General features: G+C 42.3%; 1 protein-coding gene across 2 annotated transcripts in view; it reads left to right on the plus strand.

Moving 5' to 3' along the window:
* The window catches only part of zfr (zinc finger RNA binding protein), a 111,794-nt gene that overhangs the window by 33,175 nt on the left and 60,649 nt on the right, over positions 1–17,970 (plus strand). For both annotated transcript variants that reach the window (XM_084309083.1, XM_084309084.1), the window contains exons 3-4: positions 8,462–8,738; positions 17,039–17,162. In XM_084309083.1, coding sequence (XP_084165209.1) covers positions 8,462–8,738; positions 17,039–17,162 — 401 coding nt within the window. The remainder of the gene's footprint in view (positions 1–8,461; positions 8,739–17,038; positions 17,163–17,970) is intronic.

Raw genomic sequence — 17,970 nt, forward strand, 5'->3', positions numbered from 1 at the left:
TGAGCAGCTCACCAGCATTTGATGGCATTTTGAAGACAGACAAGATGGAGCGTTTTTTTTTATCAAACTATAAAAACACGAAGGAAAAAGAGTCTGAGAAGCAGATTCCCCAGGTCCTCAAATAATTTTTTTTAAAGCGGAGTATGATGGGAGTCGTGGGGATTAGATTAATTGAGTTGTATTTTTTAAACGATAAGGATGTTTAATAACCGTTTATCATAAAAATTCAGTGCCCCCGAAATACAAAAAAAAAACCCGAAAATCAATTAAGGGGGGAAAAAAAGCTGTTAATTTCTAACCCTGGTTAGCTCCCAGAACGATGGCCAGTTAGCTCGCAGCAACCTAGTGCTTCTAACGTTAGCTCTCAGAACGATGGCCAGTTAGCTCGCAGCAACCTAGTGCTACTAACGTTAGCTCCCAGAACGATGGCCAGTTAGCCCGCAGCAACCTAGTGCTACTAACGTTAGCTCCCAGAACGATGGCCAGTTAGCCCGCACCTGGCGTGTGCTGTGCACTACAATCAACTCCGTGTCAGTGTAATAGCAGTCTGTGACGTCACGGTATTGAGAATCATACCGGCGGGATTTCGAAATATCCTGGTATACCGTCATACCGCCCAAGCCTAGTGGGCGATACTGCCACCTAGCAGGATGCGGCCGGTATTGCAATTTTGGGATTTCAGAATGATTTCCTATGGTAACACGAGGTCCACCTGTAATGAATAAAAAAATCTAATAAAAGAAAAACGACAAACTCGAGAAATCTCGAGTCTCGCACTCAACCGCTGGCGAATTAACCTGAAATCTCGGGTCTGGCAGCCAATGTGTTAAATAAAGCAAGCTTTAATAAAAAAATTTATTAAAAATAAATAGATTTACGGGCCGCCCCTTCAAGGCAATGGTAGGGGAAACACTGAAGGCGGAGGCAACCATGCAAGGTGCCAACCTGCTCATCGGGAGCAGTTAGGGGTTAAGTGTCTTGCTCAATGACACTTTGTTTTGTGTTGCCAGATTCAGCTCCTGACCCTCTCTCTGACCGATATAGTGACATGGCTTGTGCTGCCAGATCCTGATCCCCTCTGACCTGTACACTGACATTGATTAATCTCTTATCCCTCTCTGACCTGTAGTGACATGGATTAATCTCTTGACCCTCTCTCTGACCTGTAGTGACATGGATTCATCTTAGTCTTGACCCTCTCTCTGACCAGTACAGTGACATGGATTCATCTCTTGACCCTCTCTCTGACCAGTACAGTGACATGGATTCATCTTAGTCTTGACCCTCTCTCTGACCAGTACAGTGACATGGATTCATCTTAGTCTTGACCCTCTCTCTGACCAGTACAGTGACATGGATTCATCTCTTGACCCTCTCTCTGACCAGTACAGTGACATGGATTCATCTTAGTCTTGACCCTCTCACTGACCAGTACAGTGACATGGATTCATCTTAGTCTTGACCCCCTCTCTGACCAGTACAGTGACATGGATTCATCTTAGTCTTGACCCTCTCTCTGACCAGTACAGTGACATGGATTCATCTTAGTCTTGACCCTCTCTCTGACCAGTACAGTGACATGGATTCATCTCTTGACCCTCTCTCTGACCAGTACAGTGACATGGATTCATCTTAGTCTTGACCCTCTCTCTGACCAGTACAGTGACATGGATTCATCTTAGTCTTGACCCTCTCTCTGACCAGTACAGTGACATGGATTCATCTTAGTCTTGACCCCCTCTGACCAGTACAGTGACATGGATTCATCTCTTGACCCTCTCTCTGACCAGTACAGTGACATGGATTCATCTCTTGACCCCCTCTCTGACCAGTACAGTGACATGGATTCATCTTAGTCTTGACCCTCTCTCTGACCAGTACAGTGACATGGATTCATCTTAGTCTTGACCCTCTCTCTGACCAGTACAGTGACATGGATTCATCTTAGTCTTGACCCTCTCACTGACCAGTACAGTGACATGGATTCATCTTAGTCTTGACCCTCTCTCTGACCAGTACAGTGACATGGATTCATCTTAGTCTTGACCCTCTCACTGACCAGTACGCCTGATTGCTTTGACCAAACGGTTAGTTTTTCCGCGTTCCCGTTTTGCGCTCTGATTGGCCACTGACGTTTCTGGTCATGTGACATGTGCGCCCAATCGTGGGACGGCAAGTACTTTGGACGGTTAAGCTTAGGCGCTCTTTCGAAGTTGGTTACGGTTAGAGTTTGTCTTAGAGCAGGGCGATATCGTGTGACGGCAAGTTCTTTCGCCGGTTAAGCTTAGGCACTCTTTCGAAGTTGGTTAAGGTTAGAGTGTGGATCGTAGGCATTGGGTAGTTTGCTGCTGGTCAAGGCAGAAATGGGCGCGTCATGCAATTGGGCGCACATGTCACATGACCAGAAACGTGTGTGGCCAATCAGAGCGGAAACACGAACCGTTTGGTAAAAGCATAGACGCGGCCAGTACTGTGACATGGATTCATCTCTTGACCCCCTCTGACCTGTACTGTGACATGGATTCATCTCTTGACCCCCTCTGACCTGTACTGTGACATGGATTCATCTCTTGACCCCCTCTGACCTGTACTGTGACATGGATTCATCTCTTGACCCCCTCTGACCTGTACCGTGACATGGATTCATCTCTTGACCCCCTCTGACCTGTACTGTGACATGGATTCATCTCTTGACCCCCTCTGACCTGTACTGTGACATGGATTCATCTCTTGACCCCCTCTGACCAGTACTGTGACATGGATTCATCTCTTGACCCTCTCTCTGACCAGTACTGTGACATGGATTCATCTCTTGACCCCCTCTGACCTGTACTGTGACATGGATTCATCTCTTGACCCCCTCTGACCTGTACTGTGACATGGATTCATCTCTTGACCCCCTCTGACCAGTACTGTGACATGGATTCATCTCTTGACCCCCTCTGACCTGTACTGTGACATGGATTCATCTCTTGACCCCCTCTCTGACCTGTACTGTGACATGGATTCATCTCTTGACCCCCTCTGACCAGTACTGTGACATGGATTCATCTCTTGACCCCCTCTGACCTGTACTGTGACATGGATTCATCTCTTGACCCCCTCTGACCTGTACTGTGACATGGATTCATCTCTTGACCCCCTCTGACCTGTACTGTGACACGGATTCATCTCTTGACCCCCTCTGACCAGTACTGTGACATGGATTCATCTCTTGACCCTCTCTCTGACCTGTACTGTGACATGGATTCATCTCTTGACCCTCTCTCTGACCTGTACTGTGACATGGATTCATCTCTTGACCCCCTCTGACCTGTACTGTGACATGGATTCATCTCTTGACTAGGGATGGGAATCGAAAACCGGTTCCTAATTGGCCGATGCCTGGAACCGTGTGGCTCCCGTGACTTTCGATTCCCTTATCGCTGCCAGGTTTTTCCTACAGTTGCGCAATAACGTTAGCGTTAGCATGTAGCCATGGCAGACTCTATTTGATTCATTAAGGGCTCGAAATTGCCTGGGTTTTGGTAAAATGCTCCCGAAATGCTCCCGCTGTTTGGCTACTTCTATGTGCAGTGAAAACTACTTGAATGCTTTAGAACCTAGTCATTGATTTAGTTCAGGGTGAGCTAAAATTAGCCGCGGAGCTAACGTGAGCTAACGCTACTTAATCAAGCTCTCAGAGAGAGATAAACAGCGGATAGTACAGGTACAAATACAATAAAACAGCGGGTGGGGGCTGTTGTGTAAACCTTGTACTCTTTAGTTCACATATAATAAGAGACGGAGTGTTTGTTTACTAGTCTGTACTCTGTAAGACAGGAAGTACCGTGGTGCAACATACAAATGTGTCCGTGTAGCAACACAAGCCCAATACCTTACAGGACAGAGGCCCGGGGAGGGAGCTGTGTGTGTGTGTGTGTGAGACAGAAGTCAGAGGAATAACGACCTGTTATTCAATAGATTAAATTAGTTTAAGAATACAAAAATAAATACATTTTAGTGTAGGCTATAGTTAATGTTTTATTTAAGTTTTTGTATTTTTCTGACATGGTAAATGGCTGCTTTTTTCTATATAGCGCTTTTATCCAAAGCGCTTTACAATTTGTTCCTTACATTTTACCTAGGGGTGCACCGATATATCGGTCGGGTATCGTTATCGGCCGATAAGTGCCTTGTTGACTGCTATCGGCCTATCGGCCGATAAGCTCAAATGTGCCGATAGCAGTCGCCGATAAATAACCATCAATTTTTGTAGCGTCAAAAGGCAAAAAAATAAAAAGGTTCACTCGCGACCTACCTGCACAACGCCCGCCGTCCCCCACACACAAGCTACTGCATCAAAGTTACTTTATGATTAACAAGGCATTCGTTTTGTGGCATTAACGTTATATAGTTAGTGTTACACGGACAATAACATCAGCATATTATTATTACCCATAGCAGCAAGGCATTACTCCGAGTCCGTTCATTAGCTACCGGGAGATGCAAGACTAACGTTACTGGTGAAAATGTGATTTCCGTTGGAATACTCCTTTGCCAACTTGCTGTACTTTGCTTGCAGGTCTGCAGCCATTATTGCTGGATTATGAATAGCCCAAACTTTAGCCAAGGTAACGTTATGGCTAAACCTTTAACAATAGTTAACGCTAGCTTTCGGTTAGCTGTTCAATGCTATTAATAACACAACTCCCCGTCGACACCCTCTCTCGGGAAGATGGCATTTAAGAAAGTATCTGCTGTTAAAATTTGTGGCATTAACGTTATATAGTTAGTGTTACACGTTCAATAACAAGCATATTATTTACCCGAAGATAGCAGTAAACAAGGCATTACTCCGTTAGTCCGTTCATAGCTGAGTTCCATTCCGTTGCTCATTCCGTACCAAACTACCCATTCTGCAATCTGTTAATAAAGTTTTCAACCAGACAAATGTATAGAAAGGCTTTGTTTTATTATAACATTTGTTGCAGTAAAATCATTATGTCTCATTTGGTCATGCTGTGGAGCGCTGGTCGGCGGGCCGGGCAGCTAACGTATTCGCTCTCGCAAACAGAACAATGGCGGCATGCCCGAAGTAGAAAATGAATAAACGCTTGTCGATTGGTAAGGACAGCAGGAGGTGGGTGCTAGCGGTGTGGCGTAATTGGCCGAATCGACTGTCAATCAAAATGGTTCCATTGCATTGGTTGAAAGCTCTGGTTGAGAGAATAGTATCCCGCTGCAGGCCGCCAGAATGGTTCCATTGCATTGGTTGAAAGCTCTGGTTGAGAAAATAGTATCCCTCTGCAGGCCGCCAGACGATACTGGGAGAGAGATAGTGATACCATAAACATATTTCTTGATGTTTCCTTTTTTTAAGTAAGTAAAGAGGCCTACAAATACAAACATACACATACAAATATACAGTAGTTTCATTAATAAAAAAAAAAAATAAAAATTACAAATACTTATATACAAATATCGGTATCGGCCGATAGTGTTAGTTGAACAATCGGTATCGGTGGCCAATTTTCATATCGGTGCATCCCTAATTTTACCCAATCACTCACACATTCACACAACGACGGCGGAGGCAACCATGCAAGGTGCCAACCTGCTCATTGGGAGCAGTTAGGGGTTAAGTGTCTTGCTCAAGGACACATCGACACGCTGCCCGGGAGGAGCGGGAATCGACATGGCGGCTCAACAATAAATGACAATCAGAAATGTCAAGTTTCATGTTGTTATTCTAACCAGCTTAGTTCTGTTGCATTTCCTATTTATTTAAATTATAAAGTGATCAGGTATCGATAAGGGAATCGATAAAGAATTGAATCGATAAGCAGAATCGATAATGGAATCGTATCGATAAAATCCTATCAATTCCCATCCCTACTCTTGACCCCCTCTGACCTGTACTGTGACATGGATTCATCTCTTGACCCTCTCTCTTAGAGCCATATGAAATCCGTGTTCACGGAATCGCGGACGCAATCACGGAATTGACCAATAAAAATGGAACAGACTGCAAAATGTGGAATATTGCAGAATTTGGCCTAATCTGGACTGAAATTCCGTTTTTGGGTGGAACGTTTGGTGCAAAGCAAACATGACCGGGGAGGCGGGGACGCTAGAGCGGGTTACACACAACACGCAGCAGTGCTCAAGCGTCTGGCTGCTTTGATCGTCAAGAAGCTAAGAATTCCGCAATAAGCCCTCAATTCAGAGCAGAACGGTATCCTAATGACTTTTATGCCTCCAGCGATAAGGTGTTTTGCAAATTCTGTCAACATTCCGTGGACTGGACCCGCAAAAACACGTGCGACACTATTGTGATTAAATAGCTAACGTATAGCTATAGTAACGTTTAGGGATGGGTATCGTTAGGATTTTATCGATACTACTACTCTTATCGATACTGCTTAACGGTTCGGTACTTTATCGATACTCTTATCGGTTCTTTTTGATTATTTTTTTATGATTTTTATATTTGCAGTTGAGAGCATTAGTCATCTCCCTACAGTAAAGATTAGAAATGATTGAATTATTGTAAATTTGTGTGGAGTGGTGGGAATAGCTGCTTCAATAATAACTTATATTATAACAACAACAACAACAACAACAACAACAAACAAGTTAGACAACTATGTATACAAAAAAAACGATATACACTGACTGAATGATTAGTTGTTACCTAAAGCCCTTGGACGCCACTGTAGAGAAGGGGTGCAGGCCTTTGACAACAAACTTTGTCACAGCCCTGTGACACTCGTTCACCCTATCCTCTATCATCCTTCCTCTAGCTGCTAGGGAGAAAGGACTTTGGGTGGTGGAGGGAGGTAGAGGGAGGATGTGTGGTGGCCCTGGGCTCACTGGGCTGGGACATAGTGGTGGCTGACGCCTCAGCTTGACGATCTATAAAAAGTTTTTAGATTGTAGTATTTGTAGCTAAACAATTATTTTGTTTATTAGCCTATTTGTAATAATTCGTTATTAGCCTAGGAAACTCAGTATCTTGGCTTGCCGGCCGGCTGCAGTGGACGTGGATGCAGATGGGACACTGCGCGCAAGGCAGTCGAATACGCGCATTTCTGCACAATAATATCGTGTTTTGCCAACAAATGTTTTGATAGATTGCTCGTATTGCCACCCTTACTGGCAAATGTTTTGTTGCACTTGTGGCAACGTGCATTGTCGGCATTGACCCTTGTAAAGTATATCCATACTTTAGAACGCTTCGCTCTATCCGCCATGATCACGACTCAGTGCATGCAGAGCTGCTGTCTGTGTGCAGCGCGCTATAGCACGGGGCGTCGGGGACAGCGCTTCCATTAAGGAGTACCCGTATGTAGTACCCGTATGTCTATGTGTAGCACTAGCGAGCGACTCGCGAGGAGTGTGTGTAATAATTGACTCGCTGGCTGCGGCTCGCTTCTCGTGCAGAGACAGAGGATCGTTCGCAACTTTTAAATAATAATAATAATAATAATAATTTCTCTAGAGTATCGATAGCAGTACCGAGGACGTCGGAGCTTATAAATACTCCGGTATTTTCTAATATAGTACCGGTTCCCGTTCAAAACCGGGGTCCGGGGGGCATCCCTAGTAACGTTACAGTACGGACTATAGATGGAAATGATGGCTTCTAGCTAAATCTAGTGCACCCATCCATTTGTTTAATACAAACGATTGTAATTATACACTTATAAACGAAATAAACTAAACTAAAGGTGCCTAAATTATGCATTACTATATTTCATCACAATATAATATATAGATATAGCTAGGCTACTGACATTGTCATTGTAATAATGTCAGTAGTAGCTAGCTGTATCTATTGTTTACACTTGAAATGTGTATTTTCATTTTGTCACAATATTATTTGAAAAATAGTGTAAAATTGAACTGTATTTGCAGCACTTAAAAACAAGTGGACTGTTATATCTTATTCAATTGTGGACATTTATTCATTCCCACTTATTAGACACTATTTCTGATGGTAAAATGAGCATAAAAAGCTAAATACAGAATTCTGAAATATTAAAACGGAATTTGGGAAAAAATATAATGGAATTTGGAAAATAATAAAACTGATTTCATATGGCTCTACTCTCTCTGACCTGTACTGTGACATGGATTCATCTCTTGACCCCCTCTGACCTGTACCGTGACATGGATTCATCTCTTGACCCTCTCTCTGACCTGTACCGTGACATGGATTCATCTCTTGACCCTCTCTCTGACCTGTACCGTGACATGGATTCATCTCTTGACCCTCTCTCTGACCTGTACTGTGACATGGATTCATCTCTTGACCCTCTCTCTGACCTGTACTGTGACATGGATTCATCTCTTGACCCTCTCTCTGACCTGTACTGTGACATGGATTCATCTCTTGACCCTCTCTCTGACCTGTACTGTGACATGGATTGTGTTGACTGATCCTGACCCCTCTCTGTTTATGTCTCCTCTCTTGCAGTCAGCAGCCGACGGCTGGGGTAGCCTACACCCACCCCGCCACGGTTGCGAGCTACACTGTGCACCAGGCTCCCGTGGCGGCACACAGCGTGGCAGCCGCCTACGCGCCCACAGCGGCCAGCGTAGCCAGGCCGGCCCCCGTCGCCGTGTCAGCAGCCGCCACCGCGGCCGCCTATGGAGCATACCAACCCACCCATGCCGTCGCGGACTATGGCTATGCCCAGCGCCAGCCGGAAGTCCCGCCCCCTCCGCCTCCCGTTACCGCCCAGAACTATCAGGTAGGCTGCTTTTAGGACATTTAACTCCTTTTTAAAAATGATTGATGTTTAAAAGGAAGTGGCACAGAGCTGCTCATGTCGGTTGATTTAGGAGGCTGTTGTTGTTCCAGTTGGATCAGGGCTCTACAGTGCGACCATATTGCTCGCATATGCCTCTAGAAATATGTGTGAACCGGAAAAATCAATTACTCGCACGATTACAGCCTCAGTTGTGCATTTTTTTTCTCTGCTGATAAATCGTTAAAAAACTACAAGTCCCACATTGCACTCAAGCCAACGGTCCAATCACAGTAGAGTGATGTGACTGGTTTCAAGGGAAATAAAGGAAATTACCAATCGGAAGCTCTCATTCGCTTTTTTTACTTCCTGAAAGTCCGCCTATGCAAGTTTTCCGAGACAGTAACATTAAATTAATGTAACTTATTCTAGTCTTACCAATAGCAATAGATTTTAGAACACCTAGATTTATCGATAGCAATAGTAATATAATGTTAATGCAACAAAACGAATGCCTTGCTTTGTTAATCATAACGTTGATGCAGTAGCGTATGTCGTGTTGGCTGTAACGGACATGACAATAACATAACACTGTATACACATAAAAATGCGATAATCGATTCTAACATTTTCAAATCGATGCAGTTGAATTTTCCCCTTAGGATCGATGCATTGTTACACCCCTACACCAAAGTCACTGGCCCACTGTGTATGTGTGTGTGTGTGTGCTAACTTGGCTAGCGTTATCAACAGCAGAGGTGGGTGAAAGCGGTGTGACGTAATTGGCAGAATCGACTGTCAATCAATGGTCTACCTGACACGCAAACTCATAAACAATGTTTCTGTACTCGAGGTGTACAGTATTTCAATAGGCAACCCTGAAAGGATTATTTTTCTAGAAGAGCAACACAGCCAAAACATAGGCATTGTATGCATAAAAGGGGCTAAAGTTAAGTGATTGTTACTTTTGTAGCAGTAGTTTGATTTGATAGTTTATTTGATAGGGACAGTACATGTTAATGAACATAAAGTACAAAATGTAAACATGCAGGGTTGTAGCAAGAGCTAATTTACACCAGGAGACGGCAAAATTCTTTCAATAAATAAAATAGCCTGCTTAGGGTAAAAGCATTGTGACAATGATACAAACAACAATAAAAACAAGTTACATAAACTAAATCGGATTAAAAATGATCACAGTTCTGGTTTGCCTTAAGATGCAGTTTAAGATGGGTCTTGAACATGGAGTCAAGTCGAGTCAAGAGTTTTAATTGTCACGGCATACAGGTATACAATGAAATGCGGGTGGTCTTGCCCGCAACGATGTGCAATACAGTGGTACAACATATAATAGAATCAAAAAATGAAAAAACAACATTGTGCAGTTAACAGGTAACATGGAGTGTCATCTCGGTATCTGTACATAGTTATTTACAGAGCATATGGGACATGCTAGTTAGCTTTAGTAGTGCAATACACTGTTCCTGTTATTCTAATTTAAAGTGTCCTTTCCTTTGGCCATAAGTGTGCGTGTGTGCGACATGAGTGTGTGCCCGCTCATGTTAAAGTGTTAAGTGGCTGCTCGTGTGTGAGCGTGCACAGCGTGCGTGTCGTGTGTGTGTTCTTGTGTCATGCATTAAAGCATTCCGTCTCCAGACGGATTTCCGTCAATTTGATTGGGGAGATCCGTCCATTTGATTCGCGGTCTGACGGAATTGGCTACCTGGTATAATATGATTTGTAGATGCATACACATTTAAACAAAATTGAGCCAATCAGAGGCGCCAAATATGAAGAAAAAAAATCGCGCCGCGCCAAGCAGAGTCATCGAGAGACAGGACGCTGCTCGCTCCGGAGGCTCGCTCCGCGGTTGCAGCTGCAGTCTATTGGGCGAGTTACACATTTGCGAGGTCTGAGAAGTCTGTCCACCACATGGCAGGGTAACAAGATAGTCATGTAAAATAATTAAAAACTGCGTGTTTTGGTTTAACGAGTCGCCTTTTTTGCAGCCTCGCGCGTCAAGTCAACTCTGCTTGTTGACCTAGTTTGTTTGTTTGTTTGTTTATTTGTTTGTTTATACCACGCTGCTTGCACTCGCTGCTATACCGATTAGCTAACGTTAGCTTAATAGCGTCGGTTAAATGGAAGGAGTAAGCCGGCCACTAAAAAGAGAACCCACCGCGGGGTTCTCAGATGAAAAGGATGAGCGGCACCACCTAACAAAAGAAAGTTTAGAGAGGAGAGGACGTTTGAAGAGACTGGCTAGGCAGCGCTACTGGGGGCTGTAGTGGTGAGTTGTTAACTTGTTCCGTGTGCCGCAACTATGTCAAAAACAGAAACAACACTTTTGTCATTGTCGTGTTACTTCACAGTACAATATGTGAGTCCCCTGCTGTGGTTGTGAGTATAAGTTTATTAGCTTAACTCCGTAGCAACATCACACAGGTGTATCTGTAGATACCCTCCTCCCCACCATATATTCTCTCCCCACCGTATATCTTTTTTCTACCATCCCCTCCTAATGTACGGTCTCCTCCCCATCATATGTATATAATCTGTTAGGATCTATGGGTAACTACTGTATATTTCTCTCCCACCCCCTCCTAATGTACAGTCTCCTCCCCATCATATCATGTATATAATCTCTGTTAGGATCTATGGGTAACAGTACTGTATATTTTCTCCCACCCACCCACCCCCTCCTAATGTACAGTCTCCTCCCCATCATATGTATAATCTCTTGTCAGGATATATGGGTAACATTACTGTATATTTGCATATCGTATATGTCACAAATGTAACAGTACTATATACCTGTAGACTGTAGTATGTCCCTATGCCATAAATGTCACTATGAATTGAAAATGGGGGACCCTGATGATGTAAACAAGACAAACGTCTTTCTCTGGTCTGCATCCCCTTAACAATTGTGTGTATTGAGCCATACTGTATTGTACCCATTCTGCAATCTGTTAAATATTGATTGATTGATTGAACATTTTATTAACAGAATTGCAGAATGGGTACAATAGAGTACGGCTCAATACACACAATTGTTAAGGGGATGCAGACCAGAGAAATACTTTTGTCTTGTTTACATCAGGGTCCCCCATTTTCAATTCATCATAACATATATGACACACATGACATACAGATAGACAATACTGCTACATCTATACATTTATGACATACCAGATTTACAAATACAGTATTGTTTGTGATACAAAAATAGTCTAAAAAAGAGAGTATATACATTGGAGGAGGTTGGGTAGGTGGGGTGGTACATTGGAGGTGGTTGGGTAGGCGGGGTGGGGTAACTGTACATTGGATTATCGACAAAACCTTACTTGGTCCCAAGAAGAGGGTCTTGTGTATTAAATAAAGTTTTCATTCATTCACTCTGGATCTGGTAAATCCAGTAGCAATACACACAATTGTTAAGGGGATGCAGACCAGAGAAAGATGTTTGTCTTGTTTACATAATCAGGGTCCCCCATTTTCAATTCATAGTGACATTTATGACATACACAACATACATGACATCATGACATTTATGACATGGGGACATACTTGACTTACAGGTATAGTACTGTTACATTTGTCACATATATGATAAGCAAATATACAGTACTGTTACCCAGAGATCCTAACAGTAAATATATACATATGATGAGGAGGAGACTGTACATTAGGAGGGGGTGGGTGGGTGGTAAAAAATATATACAAACGGTGGGGAGGAGACTGTCCATTGTTGTTGTGGCATAATTTGCTAAACGTGTTTAGTCCCTTGTTTGTATGATAACAAGCCGTTTAGTTCATGGTTCAAAGTAATGGGAAAGGGGTGCTAGCTCGCCATCAATCAGAAGCTAGCCACAAGACTTGCATTCACGCTCTCCAGCACACAGCCTCCCTGCCTGGCACAACAACCACAACAGTAGGGTATATAGTCACAGTCAGGACAGTAGGCTCTACAAGTAGGCTCCCTTAAAACGCTAACGCTATTAAAAAAAATAGTGGAGATTAAAATAAGAATATGACTTGGCCTGAAAAAAAGTTCAGTCAGGAGATTTTTTTTTGCTTTAATCCCTGGCTTGTGTGTGGATAGTTCAATGTTCTGAGCACTCGATGTTCATTGTTTATGGCTCTGATGGCCTGGGGGAAGAAGCTGAGCCTAAGCCGCTCTGTCCTAGTAGCTGGGGTTCGCAGGCGTCTGCCTGACCTCAGCAGCTGAAACAGGCTGTTATTGGGGTGGTGAGGGTCTTTCATTATCCTGCAGGCTCTGGATTTGCACCTCTTGTTGTATAGAACCTGCAGGGGGGGTAGTGCAATACCCGTGGTACGCTCGGCTGAGCGCACCACTCTCTGTAGGGCCTTCTTGTCCTGTGCCGTGCTGTTTCCATACCAGGCAGTGATGTTTCCGGTCAGGATGCTCTCTACAGCTCCTGAGTAGAAGGACTGGAGTATCTTCCCCGATACTCTGAACTTCCTTAACTGTCTCAGGTGGTAGAGGCGCTGTTTCGCCTTCTTTACTACTGTGTATGTGGGGAGTATGTGGGGCACTCTCTAATCACAACTGGTCAGGCATGTGTTTAGGTTGTCTATTACTAATGGTTTGATTAGGTATTGTGTTTGTAAATATCTGTTTAAAAAAAAAAAGTATGGCATTTTACAATACAGAACTTTGAAGGCATTTTCCCGAAAATGAGTTTTAAGAGTTTTTCCTCATACTCTGAGCCAGAAATCTCCACTTCAGTAGCACTCACATACACCAAACCTTCCAGTTCTATTCATATCTATGTTCTGAAGGTATTTACAGAAGGGTTTGTTGATATCGCATTCATACCCTGATTTATATCACATTTTATTCCTAAAAACATGGCGAAATATGGAATTTTACCATAAAAATGGACTGAATGGAGTATTTTCTGATTTATGGAGTGATAAAAAGAGATATCCAAAATCCCCTCTGTAATAACCTTTGGCTCTAATATGTCAACAAAATGAAACTATAATTTTGAAAATGGCTTTATCCAATGTTCAGATTTCTGTCCTGGAATTATATGCAAATTAGTGCATATTTAAGTAGATCATGCCTCATTTAAACATACAATTTCAGAAAACTTGTAATACAAAAAAGTCTTGTCTTAATATAAGTAATAAACTGGGGAAGTTTCATTGTGAGATCTATTAGTTAATTTTTTTACCCTATTCACCTGCAGTGTCTCCCCTTAATAGTTCAAATGTCTGTGTCCCATTCCCGTTTGCACACGCAGATACACGCACACAGTGGGCCAGTGACTTTGGTGGTATGTGCTATTGCACAGATGTGTGTCCCGTTTGCACATGCACGCACAGTACAAATATACATTTATTTAAAAAAAATTAAATAAACTGTTACTTGAAATGTTTTCACTGTGCTCCTAAATATTTTTGTGTGCTCTTAAATTTCTTTGTGTGCTCCTACATTTTTTCATTTAGGAGCACATGTGCTCCTTGGGAAAAAGGTTAGCGTAGAGCCCTGTGGATGATTGAAAGGTGTTTGCGCTCCTCTCCTTCATTCCTTCAGAACTGACCCACTGCCGTCCAGATGCCTCATTTATCATCGAGTGATTAAAATAAATCTCCCTTTTTCATAAGCTTTCGATTATCTCCCTTCTTTCGGGCCTCTGGAATGTATGCATGATTTCTAAAGAAAAGTGCAAATAATTATTATTTTCAAAGATTTTATTTTACAACTTATGTTCTATTTGAAATTAGTTTTCTCTAAATAATATCTGGAGAGATTCTGGGATAGTATTTAAAAGGTGGTTAAGAAAGCCCATTAAGCCCGAGTTTATTGTACAACAGTTTTTGTTTTATTTGTCACGTATAAGGTACATTACAGTGAAATGCTTGGTTCTGTATGAGCCTCCTGCGATTGTGCTTCATACAGTAAAAATAAAGATACTATGCAAAATATACAAAACTAAAGTACAAAATGCAAAAATGAGGTAGAGATGTAGTGAAACTATTGTAAGAAATGGATAAAATATGGTTTAGGGTTTAAAGTGGATGTTAAGGTGAATGTTTAAGGGGAGACACTGCAGGTGAATAGGGTAAAAAAAATAACTAATAGATATCACAATGAAACTTCCCCAGTTGATTACTTATATTAAGACAAGACTTTTTTGTATTACAAGTTTTCTGAAATTGTATGTTTAAATATGCAAATGAGGCATGATCTACTTAAATATGCACTAATTTGCATAGAACTCCAGGACAGAAATCTGAACATTGGATAAAGCCATTTTCAAAATTATAGTTTCATTTTGTTGACATATTAGAGCCAAAGGTTATTACAGAGGGGATTTTGGATATCTCTTTTTATCACTCCATAAATCAGAAAATACTCCATATGGTAAAATTCCATATTTCAACCATGTTTTTAGGAATAAAATGTGATATAAATCAGGGTATGAATGCGATATCAACAAACCCTTCTGTAAATACCTTCAGAACATAGAACTGGAAGGTTTGGTGTATGCGAGTGCTACTGAAGTGGAGATTTCTGGCTCAGAGTATGAGGAAAAACTCTTACAACTCATTTTTGGGAAAACGCCTTCAAAGTTCTGTATTGTAAAATGCCATACTTTTTTTTTAAACAGATATTTACAAACACAATACCTAATCAAACCATTAGTAATAGACAACCTAAACACATGCCTGATAACTGAATAATAATAATAATGATGTTATTGAACTGAACAGAACTACACACACGCTACAAACAGTGTAGTACCCCCTAATAGGCAAAAAATATTTGAATAGATATCACTATGAAACTTTCCCAATTTGTTATGTACATATAAACTAAGAAAAAATATATTGCAAGTTTTCTGAAATTTATGTTTATATATGCAAATGAGGCACTTCCCCATTAAATATGTGCACATTTATGGATGCTATAAGGCAAAATGATGTAAAATAAACAACTAAATGTGTGTTATTGACGTTTTATGGTCACTACCGTAGTTTCATAGAAGACATGTTTAGGAAGCAAAATATAACAATCTCAAAATCAACAAAGTATATTTGACTATTCACCTGCAGTGTCTCGCCTTAAAGTGAGTGTGTGGATGTGTGTGCAATGAATGTAGAATGGGCGAGTTAGTGTTGCATAGTGTCCTTTTTTCAATAATTACTCAACATAACCGTTTTAACTGCCGGCCATGCTCATTCCCGGCCATGCTCAAGTTGCCGAAGGACGCTTTACAGCGTCTTTAATATCAATATTTCAAAAATCTGTGATCGGATTCATATTTCCCCTCCGCTGGCCTGAGATCCACCAGGAGGACCCACTGAGCTCTCTGGCGGTTCAGGAGCGCCATCTGGTGGCCGATCGGCGCAATCGCCAAACAGGAAGTGCTGTGGAGGTTGTGCTGGTCGGCCATATTACTTCCGGGCACTCGGTTTGGCTCACGGCACTCTGGCTCGTCACAATATATAGCGATCCATTGCCAATAACTCGATAAACAACATGATTTGGACGTATATAGTATTATACAAGCTGGAAATGGTTCATCAGGATAAACATCCCATAATCGAAAACGGTCTACACCACGCTGATCGTCCAACGGCGCGAGGAAGATCCGGTAAGATTCAGCTTTATCTTTGAACGTGTTCCATATAAACTATTATGATGAACATATGACCCACACTAGATGAATGATATAACGTTGCCCACGGAATTATAAACGATCCCCCGCCCATCCGGTCATCATCAGATCATACGTAGATCATTCTAGAAGTACGTCCAATTGAAATTTTTTATATCGCCCCGATTGCCATCAATATAATGCATTTGGGGCTATAGATCACGTTCTGGAGAAAGCTGCAGAAAGAGATGAAAACATACTTATACATTAGACCATACTTTACTATGAATATGTGAATGAAAAAGTTTAACGTTGCTACACAATGAACAATACATATAGGACTTTGAATGGGCCCTAATAATGGCAATGTAGCAATAGAATTTAAAAAGTTATAGCCATGCAAAGAAGGGGTACTTCTCCATAGACAAATAGAGCCGGCAACCTATGGTATATAATGAATTTAGCCTTAGGCAATCAAAGTGTTAAGGTTAGATTGTTGAACTTGGATTGATATTTTCTCCCCAGCAGGTGTTCCAGCATGTGCAAATTAATGTATGAGAAACGCTGAGGGAGCAGCCAGTGTGGACTGAAGAAAGACCACACAGCTGTTTCCTGGCTCACTGCAGCGTGACTTGAGTTGCTGATGTGTTGATCTCTTTTCCTCTCCAGGACACCTACTCCTATGTGCGCTCCACAGCTCCAGCCGTTACCTATGACCCCAAGCAGTACTACCAGCAGCCCACGGCCAGCGTTGCCCCCCAACCCACCATGGCCGAGTCCTACTATCAGACAGGTGATGATACTGTATTTACCTCCTAGCTCACTTCTGAGTTCATGATGCTGTATTCACCTCCTAGATGCTGTATTCACCTCCTAGCTCGGTTCTGAGTTCATGATGCTGTATTCACCTCCTAGATGCTGTATTCACCTCCTAGCTCGGTTCTGTGTTCATGATGCTGTATTTACGTCCTAGCTTTTTTGGAATTCGAAGCTTCGGGGCCGAGATTCAATTTACATTTTATGTTGTGGGACTTGTACATCACTTTGTCAGTGCTGTAAAGGTTAAATCTTAGACAAACGAAACACTTTGCTTTCATGAAATATTGTAAGCCGTCATTTGAGGCTTTATAAAAGCAGCACAATGAACACAAATCTGTCAGTGCCGAGTCCGACCTCATCTTAAATAACAAAGCATTGCTTGTTTGTTTTTTTGATCACTTTTTCTCCTTTTTCCTGTGATTTTTTTTTTTCTTTTTCTTCTTTTCTCCCCATCCCAATTTACCTCTCGTGCCAATTCTCCCTGTCCTGATCATTGCTCGCATATGCCCCCCATTGGCCGGTTGTAGGGAGGATAGAAGCCTTGCATCACATGTCCCCTCAGATACATGTGGAGGCAGCCTGTCGCATCTTTTCACCTGCCAGTGCGGACTCATTTGGCGAGGAGTAACGTGGAGGACTTCCCACCCACTAACTCTGCCAATTGAGTTAGTATGACGGCCGGCCCAAGCCGGAGGCAATGCCGGATTCGAACCCGGTGTCTCTTGCGTTGGTGACGAGCGCAACGCCTAAACAGCATTGCTTGTTGTAATTAACAAAGAGAG

Source organism: Notolepis coatsorum, assembly GCF_963971535.1.
Source record: "Notolepis coatsorum genome assembly, chromosome: 2".
Lineage (NCBI taxonomy): Eukaryota > Metazoa > Chordata > Actinopteri > Aulopiformes > Paralepididae > Notolepis > Notolepis coatsorum.